Below are 15,022 nucleotides of genomic sequence, written 5' to 3'. Positions count from 1 at the left end.
ACTCTTTACAACCGTGGTGAGCAGAAAAGCATCTCAGCATGTAACAGCAGAACAGAAGAACATGCTGGGTTCCATTCCTGCAGCCAAGAACAGGGATCTTCGAATCAAGAACAAGTTGCTCTTAAAGTGGCCAGTGAGTGTCTATACACACAATTTCATTTCCATGAATTTATCCAGGGGCGTGTTTAGCCTATTTTTAGGGGTGCTCAAGCACCCCCAAAAACGAGCTCAGCACCCCCTAGCTCAGCACCCTCAAAAACACTGCTTTTGGACGTAATTTTCAGAAATAAGTGCCCTTGTGCACTGCGCAATGAATGTGTGTGCAGGCGTGTGTGTGTTCTTGAATTCACCTGTTACGTGATAGTTCTATGAGCAGTAAAATCCCTCTCCTCCTTGCGTCCCCTCGGATTGGGTTGCCTGTCCGCGCGAGTGCTTGCTACGACATTATGGTTTTTTTAACTGGATTCCACGCCGATGAGGAACTCGAAGTAGCACCTGAGTATTACTGGCATAGCGAGATGTGAAGGTACGGACTGGAGTTACAATTGTTAAACACAACACGATAATATGCATAATGCAATATTGATGTTCCCTGGTCTATGAACAGAATGATAAAAACAACATTTATCATCCATATCGAGATACTTTTGTGCAGAGCTGTACAAGTGCTACGGTGCTAGACCGATGATAGACAGAAAAGTAAGCTATTTCTCCTGCATTTTATTTCATTTCAAGTTCAGGTTTACACTTTATCCATAATGAGTTACATTGTGGGCGGCACGGTGGTGTAGTGGTTAGCGCTGTCGCCTCACAGCAAGAAGGTCCTGGGTTCGAGCCCCGTGGCCGGCGAGGGCCTTTCTGTGCGGAGTTTGCATGTTCTCCCCGTGTCCGCGTGGGTTTCCTCCGGGTGCTCCGGTTTCCCCCACAGTCCAAAGACATGCAGGTTAGGTTAACTGGTGACTCTAAATTGAGCGTAGGTGTGAATGTGAGTGTGAATGGTTGTCTGTGTCTATGTGTCAGCCCTGTGATGACCTGGCAACTTGTCCAGGGTGAACCCCGCCTTTCGCCCGTAGTCAGCTGGGATAGGCTCCAGCTTGCCTGCGACCCTGTAGAAGGATAAAGCGGCTAGAGATAATGAGAGAGAGAGAGTTACATTGTTTTATTTGACTATAGTTCGTTATCCTTGAACATTCCTAACTCCACCTCTGGTAGCCATGGTAACGCATGGTAAATGGTTGCCGTAGGCTGGCACTGTTTTTTTAGTGCTGTAGAATGAAGTCTATGGACCCTTTTCACGTGACGTCATGACAAACGCGGCCGCCATTTTGGACATGTACTACCAGTAGTTTACCACAGCCAACATTGAGGAACGGCAGCAAAGAAAGTTTTTACTTTCAGCAAGACTTCCATCATGCCACTATATTGTTGTGCACCTGGATGTAGTAACCATCAACAAACAAGGCAAGGTTTATCATTTTATCGGATCCCGACAGAGAAGATGGATAGCGGCCATTAACAGGAAAGATTCGCAGCCCTCAGCATACCAACGCTTGTGTAGTGACCACTTTGTTGGAGGTAAGACGAATAAAATTAGCCAGAAAAGGCATTACATTGCTGTTAACATTCTGTTAACATTCGCTGCTTAATTTGAGGGGGAGCAACGCGGAGCGCTCCGGGAGCAAGCCGGAACGCGCTGCTTAATTTGAGGGGGAGCAAGCCGGAGCGCGCTGCTTAATTTGAGGGGGAGCAAGCCGGAGCGCGCTGCTTAATTTGAGGGGGAGCAAGCCGGAGCACGCTCCAGAACCTCGGACGTTGGCGTGTATATGTATGGCGATGGGTTTTTAACGACATAGGTATACAGATCATGTGGGCCGAAGTCAGGTAAAGACGAGGGCTTTGTGTACTTCCGTACGTCAGTGAACAATCCTGGTGGAAGCAGGTAAACGTCGTTCTCTAAGCCTGCTAACCTCAATTTTTGCAAATACCTCTCCCTCTGCTCGCCCTGTAAATGCCCTACGTCGCTGGATAGTGAAGGTGTTTTCTGCATCTCGCTCCTTTTTCTTTTATGTTTTTCGTTTGTTGCCTTCCTCGCATTCAAACCGATTCGAGCCGAAGTCCACTACATGTGCAAAATGGTGGTCGTGTTTATGAAGGTCATGTGACTGAAAAGGGTCTATAGCGTGTTTAGGAGACAATAGATTAGTGGCGTGTCCAGTTTTTAGTGCAAGCACAACTGGCACCGCCTAATCAAGGTTGCGTTTGCGGAAATATTGGGTCGTTAGTGCATCACAGGGTAACGATTAGTTGTTTTGGAATAACACACTAGACCTAATCCTTTTATAGTATTTCAGCCTATACATCTCAGGAATTTGGTGGCGAAATGCTTTTATTTCAAGGATGGCCAGCCACCCCATGTGACCACACCCTCCTGAAGGTATCTTGTAGCCTGTCGACTGCATCACCTGGGTCGCGGGCAAGCCAGGTGCCTCTGTCAGCTCTGGGGGCTAAGCACCCCCAAAAATCAGATGCTAGAATCGCCCCTGAATTTATCTATTTTAAATCAGTTGCTCTTAAAGAGTGATTATCTGTTTCCAAAACTATGCATAACTTCGCTCTAATAATTGGATGCAGGCCCGGCGCCGTGAGGGGGCGAAAGGGGGCGTCGCCCCCTCGTGGCTACAGCCCCGCCCCCTCAACGGAGACTCAGATCACTTTATTGTTTTCTTATGAAAATATAATGTATTATAGACGTATTAATAATTTGTATTTTCAAATACGAAATATTAAGTGGTTGCGCATTGCACAAAAATACATTTCACATAAATCACCTGTTTTAGACATAGATATGTAATGCTGACACAGCCGCGCACACACAGACCTGTGATAAGGACAAGGGGAGGGGTCGTGCGGGCGGGCGGGGGTTTTACATGTACACTTACAAGCGCACTGTCTCTGCAATATCCTGTAATATGCAGTCAGTTTGCGGGAGTAGTCTTTCCCCCACTGAATTAAACGAATTCAATCACAATATTGTGAATCCATTTTCTTTCTTTGTAGGCTAAGTTTATCTCCGTTTATGTCGGTGTATGTGTTCATATATGGTCCGCTTTGTGCGCAAATAGCGTAAGAATATGTGTCGTTGACGTCACCCCCCATGCAGCGGGGGTGAAAATTCATCACTTCAGAGTGTTTAGTCCCCTACACGCCTAAACTGCGAGTCAGGAAGGCTATTACTGGTGCAGCCGCGGGGTCTGTTGATTTTTTTAAATTATGATTTTGGCCGCCGAGCCAAGTACCTTAGACTTGCATTGACGTTTTGTTTTCATGCCGTGGAGCTATTTGTCTCATCTCATTATCTCAAGCCGCTTTATCCTTCTAAAGGGTCGGAGGGAAGCTGGATACTATCCCAGCTGACTATGGGCGAAAGGCGGGGTACACCCTGGACAAGTCGCCAGGTCATCACAGGGCTGACACATAGACACAGACAACCATTCACACTCACATTCACACCTACGCTCAATTTAGAGTCACCAGTTAACCTAACCTGCATGTCTTTGGACTGTGGGGGAAACCGGAGCACCCGGAGGAAACCCACGCGGACACGGGGAGAACATGCAAACTCCGCACAGAAAGGCCCTCGCCGGCCCAGGGGCTCGAACCTAGACCTTCTTGCTGTGAGGCGACAGCGCTAACCACTACACCACCGTGCCGCCCGGAGCTATTTGTATGTATTTTAAATGTAAAGGACTTGCATGTAGGTTTGTGTGTTGTTGTATGTTTGGCATCTTTCCGGTTGTACCGCGTGTCTGTGAGAAAATCGGAGGGGAGGGTTAACAGGTGGGCACGGGTGTTGATAAAGGGCAACTGCCCTGGTAACATGTCACATGATTTTCCCGGACTAAAGCAACCTTCGGGCCCGTGGTTTTGTGGTTGGCGCAGTTAATTGTTTGAAACACGTTGTCAGACCGCCATCACTACTACACACTATATGAAAAATATTTGCCCCCTTGCGATTTCTAATTGCCCCCTTAGTAAACTGTTCCTGGCACCGGGCCTGACTGGATGTATGATTGTGTTTTGTCTTTAAAAAACATCCTCGCCTTCCTGTACCTGTAAGGGCATATCGGTATCAGAAAAACAGGTTATTCAGAGAGAGAAAGAGGGAGATAAAAGGCCTCTTGCATATTCAGGAGGAGGAGGCGAGTGCGTATGAAAGCGCGCCCTTGTCAAGAAGGGTGGAGTGAAGGGAAGGGAAGGCTGTGAAAAGCTTCTCGTCTCATCCTGAACTGGATTCACTCACACCAAAGACACCAGCAGCAGCACAAGGGTAAGTAAAATCCAGGACTTCCTCAAATACATGGCTTTAGAGTGTGCTTTGGCTCATCATGATGATCTCGGGTTCGAATGCTCAGTAATTAGATGTGCATTTGGGTCATGTCAAAGATATTTTGATCTTTCTCGACTTTTTGATCATTGATTTAAGCGTTAAACCTTCTTTTAGTCATTTTGGGCCTGCAGAATGAACTTTCAGTCGTGTGTAAACATCTTATTAACATCCTTTTGAACAGATACTCAGAGATGATCACATGATCAATAGACCATGTGTCATTTTTACGCAAATTTTATTGCAAGCTGTTTCAACTTTTTTTTTTTGGTCTTCTTGTGGTTCATAAAAGTCAAAATCCTTTCTGATTCCGAAATGAAAATCCAAGATATTTATTCTTTCTGAAAGAAAACATGAACTTTATCAACATCCCGATGTTCTCACTATGAGTCCAGGTTCAGGCCGCGAGTCAGTTTTAGGTTGGTATGAAATTGAAAGGAAAGAGCTTTATTATGTGCATTTAGAAGAAATCATGATGTCACAGCACCATAGTGACCTTTCATCAAAAGAACAAGTGCAACAACAATGGCGGGGCACACCTGTTCACGTGTCCTGAGTCGGACATTATTATTATTATTATTATTATTGTTATTATTATTATCTATGTGTACAGAGTGTCTTTATTTACATTTTCACATTCTTGAAGCTCATTTTTTGGTCTCAGTTGGACAGAATCAGAACATGAAAGCAAAAAAAGTAGTCAGAGGGAAAAAAAATAATTGAGAAATGTTTGTTGTTAATGTTATTAAGTCACATCTGAACTCACCGGGATGAAATGAACATTAAAACTAACATAAAACCAGTCAAAAATGTGACATACTCCCTGTAAAAGTACAATATATATGAAATAAAGGAACTGGATTTGAAATATTGAACCATAAATAAGGTTTACACTTTTTGCAGTGTGCTAAATGTCTACCAAAGAGACATTTGGTATTCAGCACGATGTATATAGGTCTATATTTACAGTATATATTTCTACATCCAGGTGTTTAGTGATGGTATATTTATACAAGTGGAATATTGTATAAATATCCGTGCAGTTGGAGGTATTTTGGTAGATAATTACTGCATGTAGGTGATTAATTCACTTTATATCCATCGTTCTTTTGACTGTTCTCGATCTAGGTTCCCTACATAGGGTACAAAGTAGTGCCTTCTCGCTCAACCACCCTTGGTAGTGCAGTAAATTTCCAAGAAGGAACTGTTTACCAATTTCCTGAACGAAGAATCAATTTGTGATGTGACTCATTTATCTCAAGGATATTATTATTATTGTTATTATTATTTAGGTTCCAGAAGAAAAAAAAAAAAGTGTTTCAGCAGGTTTTTTTTTTGTTGTTTTGTTCCTCGCCCCCAGAAACAGGAATCTGAAAAATCTTCAATAATGGGGGGAAAAAAAAACTCACTCATGAAACAGATGCCATACATTCATCATTCTGACCTACATTCTTCACTCTTTCACAATCTGCCCCCTAATCTGTAAGTTTGATCAATAATATAATTTGGATTTGATTCGGAGAGATTCTTTTTTTTTTTTCTTTGGAGTAACTGCAATCCAACATAATTTGTTTGAAAAATGAATGGGAAACTTCAACAAAATATGAACAAGTGAATGTTCCAGATTGTGATTTATCTGTGTTAACAGTGAAACTAATCGGAGATGTGTGTAGTGATGGACGTGAATGAGCAATTTGATTGTTGATCTGTTATCAACAAAAAAAGTCACTGAAGCCAAACACTCCTGCAGTTATTAATTTATTCGTCGTTATTTGGAATTATTTTACCGACCTCAGAGCAAATTATACATTTCAATTCTTTGAGAAAAGGAGACTAACCTGTCCCTTCTCATGTTGCTCTGGTGGCACCACACTGTCAGAAATAGAGGTACAGTCGGAGTCCATTTCTGTCCCCCAAGGGACAATCTACATTAATATGCCCCCTTGGGCTCATTATTGGACCTCAGGGGAACCATGTGTCCCTTTTAAGGGCCAAAAAGGAACATACATGTTCCCAAGCAGCATCTAAAGGGTACAACTAAGTACCTTAGAGGGTACTGATCCAATGACAACCTGTTGTACCCCTAAAGATACAATAATGCCCTTTATTTTCTCAAAGTGCATCATGGTACAGCTTTGATATTATTTTACCCAGAAAGATGCATTTAAAAAAAAAAAAAGCTTCACACTAAAAGAGTTACGGTCCATTTACGTCCCTTGAATCATATTTAAAGGTGCAATAAGTCCATGTGTTAAAGGTACGCTGAGCTCCCCAGCGCAAAAACAAGGAAAGGTACAATTTGGTTCTTTTTTCTGCTTGAGGGAAAGCAGTTCCTGAAAACAAACGAACGAAGGCGGTAAATGCATCTCGCAGCACAGTACCAACTGTGTCGGGTTCGTCAGCACGGTATGCGGTCGGACCAGCGCATCGCCATCGTCACACCCTAAAGTGTCCATCACTCTTCACTCATAACTCTTCACAGAGTCCTGTTAAACCTCTAAACCTGGCCTCACCTCAACGTCAAGGTGGCTGATGTTGTTCTTTCTCAGTGTCATTACTTCATTAGTTTATTCGTAAACTGCACAACACGATCTATTGTTTTGTAATTACGCCCACACGCAGAACCGTTCCATGATGTGAGAATGATTCAGCTCTGAACCAGCAGAACAGATGAGTCACAGAATAATAGGTTTTTCACCAAACAGGTTTAAACACCTTCAGCACTCAATTAAGTACCAGACTGGGTTTTTTTTTTAATCACTGTAATGGGACCACTGAGTACTGGATCGATACTGGAGCTTTAAAAACAGTCGTTCTTGATGGTACCACAGCAGTACGGTAAAGTACAGCTTGCCACCTTTATTTCTGAGAATGTAGGTTACGTATTAATTCTCAAGACGTCAGTGAGACTGCTGAGTCAAACATGCTGCCAGGTGACATTCCTCATCTCACCAGCATTCGCCTGGCCCAGGACAGGCTAGGCTAGTCAAATTTTTCATCAAGGCGTTCCTGTCTTTGAAAAACATCTGATCATTTCTCAGCATTTCCAAAAACCATCTCAGGAGAGAAGTGGACTTGTTATTGAAGTGGAAATATTATCATGGAGCATGGAGCATTATCTTGGAGCAAAAGCTACAAATCAGAAATAATATCATCCATCTTACAACACGCAAAGCATAATCTTTAGGAACGTGGACTCCATCACTCGGACCTCGTCCTGAACTCAACTCGTCCCGAAGCCATCAAACTGTTCACAGTGTTCATGAAACCATAAATGTGTTATTCATGAAGGTCTGATCTCTGTCTAAGAGCAACACAACTTTGACTCGAACACTAAACTGGACTGTGACTCGAGTCGAGGATGAAATGAGATGACGACTTTTCCACGAAACATTTTCTGCCCACTCTGATGAAGCTCATCTGCCCTCTGGTGGTCAGAATTTAGGAAACATTTCTACATGTCTAAACCTCACTGATTCCTGGAACCAACATTTCAATGAAAATCAAACTGGAGATCAAATTCTTGGTTTTGGCTTTTCATCTGGAGCGTCACATTCCAACATTCTACCGCCAACCACTCACCCACTTCCTCTTCAGAAAGAGTCATTTTCTCCATTGAAGGTTCATTTGATAACTTTTTGTATTTTCTGGTCCTGACATTGATTGAAAGACTGAAGGTCTATTACTTGATGTAATAACATTGTAATAGCATCATCAATATCACATATCCGTTCTCCATCAATGAACCAGTGCAGGATTATACATCATTATATCTTTCTTCCTTTAGAATTGCTTGTAGATCATAAAATTAAGTGAACACTCCTGTCTGGTTTGGGATGAATGTGTACTTTGTCTACAGTTCTTCTCAAGAAAAAAAAAGCACTTTCAAACACATGAACATAGAAAGTTTTTGGAGACGCATTCAGTAGTTCTTGGTTCGTGACAAAATAAATAAAATGCACGTTCGTACATAAAAGTGGAGAGAAATATAAGGATGTGAAGGAGCCAAGAGAGAACACGTGATCTCATCTTATTATCTGTAGCTGCTTTATCCTGTTCTACAGGGTCGCAGGCGAGCTGGATCCTATCCCAGCTGACTACGGGTGAAAGGCGGGGTACACCCTGGACAAGTCGCCAGGTCATCACAGGGCTGACACATAGACACAGACAACCATTCACACTCACATTCACACCTACGGTCAATTTAGAGTCACCAGTTAACCTAACCTGCATGTCTTTGGACTGTGGGGGAAACCGGAGCACCCGGAGGAAACCCACGCGGACACGGGGAGAACATGCAAACTCCACACAGAAAGGGCCTCAAACCCAGACCTTCTTGTTGTGAGGCAACAGCGCTAACCACTACACCACCGTGCCACCCCAAGAACACGTGATGTCAAATAAATAAATAAATAAATAAATACCTTGCAAGTGGCAAAAATGTTCTTTTGTAAGAAAACCAAAGGAAAAATCTCATCTCATTATCTCTAGCCGCTTTATCCTGTTCTACAGGGTCGCAGGCAAGCTGGAGCCTATCCCAGCTGACTACGGGCGAAAGGCGGGGTTCACCCTGGACAAGTCGCCAGGTCATCACAGGGCTGACACATAGACACAGACAACCATTCACACTCACATTCACACCTACGCTCAATTTAGAGTCACCAGTTAACCTAACCTGCATGTCTTTGGACTGTGGGGGAAACCGGAGCACCCGGAGGAAACCCACGTGGACACGGGGAGAACATGCAAACTCCGCACAGAAAGGCCCTCGCCGGCCCTGGGGCTCGAACCCAGGACCTTCTCCAAAGGAAAAATATGGAAGCAAAAACAAAACAAAAACACCCTAACAACCATAATATCAGCACAACTGTACATCAGTCCCAAACAAAATACATCACAGAAATGCACATAAATAAATATTCGTATTACTATCAAATAATTCAGGTCAATATGAATATCACTGAAATGAAATGAATACTTTCTTTGATTGATTGATTGATTCTCTCTTGCAGTTACAGCTAAACAGATACAGAAATGACTTCAGGAGCGCAAGACCCTCCGCCCTACGCCGTACCGGGTCAGTACCAAATATTCACTTTTAATGCAAAGCAGCTCCTTTCTCTTGAAACTGTATATGGTATGGAACATTGAAGTGGGCTCGACATGATGTGCGATTTAATCATCTTCTCCTCATATTCCTTGAAATATCTCAAATGTATTTCATGATTAAAAAGTTATTTAAAAAAAATAATAAATTTGGCAAAATGAACACAGAAGTAGAGGTCCAGTTGGAGTCCATTTCTGTCCTCCAAAGGACAATGACACTGATGTCCCCCTGAGGGCTCATAATTGAGGTACAAATACAAGGTACAAAGATGTTCCCAAGCAGTACATAAAGTGGACAAATACTGTCAGTACCTAAGAAGGTTCTGCCCCAGTGTCAAGCCATTGTACCCTTAAAGGTTCAATAAACAATGTACTTTGTTTTCTGAGAGTGTCTCCTGGACTGCTGAGCTGAAAGTACAGATCGTTGGAAACGATTTGATTCGTTTAATATCATCTGATGCTCCTACTGGTTCATTTTCTTTATCCACCTTTGTTCTGATGGGACTCATGTCCCAAGGCCCTCTGAGTGCACCACATGATGTCTTGATCTCTTGTTATCCGTAGTGGACGAGCAAGGTGATAACGTGAGGGTGTACAAGGTGCACACGCCATTCGACCCAACGTCTGCCGCTTCCGCTAATCCAGATCACAGAGTGAAGACCCAAACCACGACAGGTGAGTGTGTCGCTGGTGATCAATGACACCTCAGTTTCACCTCCTGTTTGCTCTCTGAATGTTTCCCTCCCTCGCTCTTGCAGTTTACACGACGTCCACTGACAGGAACAGGTTTGTGAATTATGAGTCGGAGCTCGGACGCTCTCCCGGCATGGTCACCTGCCCCAGCTGCCAAGAGCAAGTGCTCACCCAGGTCACATATAAAGTGGGAACATACGCCTGGCTCATGTGCATCCTCTTCATCCTGTGCGGGTAGGACAAAGAAAACATCATTGACACTGAAATTTCACATGCAATTCAGCTTAACGTGCAACTTTCATGAAGAAAAACGAAAGAAATAATAGCAAAAAGGCATAATTTTACGTCAATACAAGATTGCACAATCTGACATTTTCCGATAAAATATGCAAACGATATGCAACCAATATTTAAATATGCACCGATTCACACCTTGAAAACCAAATAATTTCACTCAGATTTACTCACAAATATTCACACAAAAGGACAGGCATATATCCTGTATTTTCCAAACACAAACTGTATTTTGCACAGGTTTATGGAGGTCATTTAAAAGCAAACTACTCAAGAAAGCAAGAAGAAGAAAAAAAAATCTCATGTAGAAACAGACTCTTCTGGAAAAATGGTCAAAAAAAATACGAACAGAATCACAAGAATGAATGAATATTTCAGCAGAAATCATTCAATCATCTCAGGAAACGTGTGCATGTGGACTGAATCGTGTTAGGTTTTTAAGAAACAAAATTCAGTCCTGAGAGATTCTAAAATGCATGTTGAATTCTATGTGGGAAAAAAAAACTATGCAAGGTGTAATTAATGGATATGTTAGTGATAAAAATGCGATGAAAAAATTTACACTCGCCAAACACTTTAAAAGGAACTTGTTAATTCGAAGACTCCTGTTCTTGGCTGTAGGAGTTGAATCCAGTGTGTTCTTCTGTTCTGCCGTTGCACGCTGAGATGCTTTTCTGCTCACCGCAGTTGTAAAGAGTGATTATATCCAAGAGTTACTATATCCGTCCTGGCAAAAAAGCTCGAACCAATCTGTCCATTTCCCTCTGACCCTCTCTTATCAACAAGGCATTTGTTTCCACCCACAGAACTGTCGCTCGCTCACTCAGTGTTTTTTGTTTTTCACACCATTCTGTGTAAATTCAAGAGACTATTGTGTGTGAAAACCCCAGATCATCAGCAGTTTCTGAAATACTCAAACCGGCAGTCCCTCTGGCTCAAACCAACACCCATGCCACAGTGAAAGTCAGTCGCACTTTGAGATCACAGTTTTTCCCATTCTGATGCCTGAAGTGAACATTAACTGAAACTCGATTTGTATCTGCGTGATTTGATGCATCGTGCTGCTGTCGAGGAGCGCAGGTGGCCAAGTGGTTAGAGCGCTTGACCGCTAAGCGAACGGTCCCTGGTTCGAGCCTCGGCTCGACGGGGATCTGGGGCTCGCTCCCTGTCCACCCAGCAGCGAATGGGGACCTGGTGGAAACACTGGGGAAGTTAAAGGCGGTGAGGAAAGGAACTGGCCACCCTACCCCACTATGCCGATGGCCCAGGACAAGTGCGCTCTCTAACAGGCACTCCCCCAATGTACGAATCGTATATGGGACTCCCCTTTGCTTTTGCTGCTGTCGAGAGGTCGGCTGATTAGAGAGCTGCGTCAAACAGCAAGTGGACGTATGGGTGTACCTAATAAAGTGTTCGGTGAGTGCTAGGTGTTTATCGGAATAAATGTAAAATAAAACATTCATGATAAAACACAAAATCTCAAATTATATCAGGTGAATTACACCAAAAACAGCAAATCAAATCTACACTTTTCATATTTTAATTAAATGGAAATTTTGAAATTAAAACCAATCTTGAAATTAAAAAATAAATAATCACAAAGCTCAAAATGAATAAACGAGCCACATGGCAAGACTGCAAAATTTCAAAATAGTCTTAAATATATTATCATGGCTCAATAACCACTTGTTACATTTTACATACCGCCCCTTTAAAATGTAAAGACTTTTTTTTTCACTGATCATCTGAAGATCTGAATGAAACCGGTGTTCAAAATGAGTGAACTGTGATGATTGATGCATGTCTACATGATTGTGTGTTTCAGGTTTATAATCGGTTGCTGCCTCCTGCCGTTCTTCCTCAAGTTCTTCAAAGACGTCCAGCACTCCTGCCCCAAGTGTCACCGTGTTCTACACGTGGAGAAGAAGAAATGTTGCTGACCCCGGCCAAACGCTCACGCCATTGCTGAAGAAAAAAACAGAACACAACCCACTCCAAACCTCCCAACATCATCTAGTTGACGTGATTACGTTTGAACACGAGATTAGCTGATGGACACTACGGCACACTTTAGAACACTCAATGTATTATCCTTATTTGAATTTTGTAATATACTCCTGCAAAACACAACCTCTGTATTTTTAGCAACCTGTCACTTTTTTCTTACTTCAGACGTTTCTAAATTCAGAGGTTTTGATTTACATGTTCTGCGTTTTGCGATCGAGAAGTTCGCGGTTTTGCTGCGTTCAGTGTTCTTGTCTGGCGCTGAACAAGCGCAAAAACGTGTCCCAAACCCGAGATTTCAACAACGTCATCAAAATTGTTTATCGTGTCATGATTAAAAGTCAAGAAAAAAAAATCTTTTTTTTGCTATTTTCTCACCGATTTATCAACCTAAATTCCTCCACTCAATACATATAAAAGTCTTTAAATCCTAAGAAAGCTCACCTGACAAGATTGCTATCGCATGTCTGTAAATAGAATTATTCTTCCCCGCTAATGCTAATCACTGAGCTCACATGTGCTCTCCTGCCAGCATTTCCACGAAGTTATTCTTATAAAATGTTAATGTTCATTAAAAATGCTAACCTAAATAAACTAGCTTGAGAGACAGGACGAAGAGGAATTTTAAATTATATTCACCATTACTCTTCCCTGCTAATGATAGCTAGCCTGCTAAAATGAGGAAACCTGACAATTTCTGAGAGGATTTTTGAAAAATTCTTGCTAATTAGCTCACATCAGCTAACCTGACAGGATTTCTCAAGCAAATTGATTATTCTTCTTGACTGCTTGCGCTTGCACGCTAAACTGAGAAAATGAGGATTGTTAAGTCATAAAAATTCATCATCTTCCCTGAAAATCCTCAGAGCGAGCATCCACAAGCTAATCTAACACCACATCTGTGGATTTCCAAGTCATATTTTGAAACTTGCACAATTATTTAGCTAACGTGGGCTCACATGAAAAGATGACTGGAAGGATTTTAAAGTCATATTCATAAATCATTTTTCATCACTCCTCACGCATGCTTGTGAGCTAGCTAGCTAACATGAGCTAAACTGACAGGATTTCCAAGTCATAAATGTTTTTAATCTTCACTGCTAATGCAATCTAGCCTGCAAACATGAGCTAACTTGACAGAACTGAGAGGATTTTAAGACAAATTGATAAAAGATTCATTTGCTTTCAAGAGCAACACCACATACATTCTTAAATGATGACTTTTCTTAAAATGGCTGATGTTATTTCGGCAGAAACTCTAGCGTTTGGGATAAAGCTGTGGTCTGGATTGAAATATGCTAATCTCCAGCCGCGGGTTTAAGTTCCTCTGGACTTCATGTACAGATGAACCTGGTGTTTTATCTAAAGGAAAAAAACGTGGAGTGCATACAGCGTTCAGAAAGACAACCGAGAATGACTCACGCCATAGCTACTATCATATACTACGGAATTTGAGGCTGTCTCAGGGAAAATCGGGTGCGGCTATTTTCGGGCTCTGTAAGCGTTATGGAAATGATTTTGTGCAAAACCTTCCGTCATTATGAAGCACAAAACTACCGGTACCAGCCGGTTCTCAATCACATACCAATTGAATTAGACTTGATTAATAATGTCAAACAAGTCCACAGGAAACCCACGTGCTTTGTACAGAATTGTCCATAAATCTGAAATATTTTGAAATGTCTATTTTTATTGCAGTGTAGAACTCTGTTCCAGATGTGTACATCTAAGTAATTGAGAACTGCTGCCTCGTCATTAAAATACATAATTTTATGAACTGAAATGTCATTAAAAGTGTTTCCTTTCTGGATTGGGGGTGAAGGAAAAGAAGTCAGTCATTGTTGAAGCCCATGAATTTCTCACCCCTGCTCCAATTAGATGTGCAATGGCTTCAAATCACACATCACTGAGCATTCTTTTATTTAAAAGCTCATTCATTACCAGCTTAACAGCTTTGGTTTTGTTTTTCAAAAAAAAAATTTAAATAAAAACATTTCTGGGATTATATTAAGGATTGAACACAACTGGAGAAACTTTAGAAATTGTCAGAGCTTCACACTGCGGAAATAAAATTATTTTTAAATTCTTGAATAGATACCAAGTCTTCTTTCCAGCCCAGTCCCCTACCCCATAAAACCAGATGAGTCTGTCAACCAACCAATGGAGGAAGGTGGAATGATCTACACAACTCTTTTAAACACCATAATATTCACCAACTCTCTAGAAACCCCACCCAACCATCTCATCCATCCGTGCCTTTTCTCTCCTGGCGATCTTCATGAATGTTAATCAGTGTACAAGGAATTAACAGGTTCAACAGGGACACATCCACCACCAAGAAGTCACCAAGTTACTCATTTGTCTGTCAGAAGTCCCCTGAAAATCAACTTCCCACATGAAGGAAAGAAACTTGAGAAAAAAAAACAAAAAAAACTCAAATTTGTCCTTGGTGTGACTGGCACCTGTTTCAAATTCAAAATCTTATCAGTTTGTTTTGGCTCCTGTGATATTTCCACATAAAATTTGACAAACATTGAACTC

The 15,022-nt window shown here is 41.9% G+C and overlaps 1 protein-coding gene across 2 annotated transcripts; it reads left to right on the top strand.

The window, feature by feature from the left end:
* Nucleotides 1-4,224: 4,224 nt before the first annotated feature.
* si:ch211-157c3.4 (Lipopolysaccharide-induced tumor necrosis factor-alpha factor homolog-like) lies at nucleotides 4,225-14,264 on the top strand. Of its 2 annotated transcripts, none has more exons than XM_060901100.1 (5): nucleotides 4,225-4,327; nucleotides 9,397-9,461; nucleotides 10,055-10,165; nucleotides 10,249-10,417; nucleotides 12,303-14,264. In XM_060901100.1, exons 2-5 carry the CDS (start codon nucleotides 9,419-9,421, stop codon nucleotides 12,415-12,417), a joined length of 438 nt encoding a protein of 145 aa, XP_060757083.1. In that variant the 5' UTR covers nucleotides 4,225-4,327; nucleotides 9,397-9,418; the 3' UTR covers nucleotides 12,418-14,264. The 2 variants fall into 2 exon arrangements, with proteins under 2 accessions (XP_060757083.1, XP_060757084.1); XM_060901101.1 differs by lacking the exon at nucleotides 4,225-4,327 and adding an exon at nucleotides 5,765-5,866.
* The last annotated feature ends 758 nt before the right edge of the window (nucleotides 14,265-15,022 follow it).

The sequence above is a fragment of the Neoarius graeffei genome, chromosome 20, assembly GCF_027579695.1.
Source record: "Neoarius graeffei isolate fNeoGra1 chromosome 20, fNeoGra1.pri, whole genome shotgun sequence".
NCBI lineage: Eukaryota > Metazoa > Chordata > Actinopteri > Siluriformes > Ariidae > Neoarius > Neoarius graeffei.
This window is presented reverse-complemented; position numbering and strand designations above follow the sequence as displayed.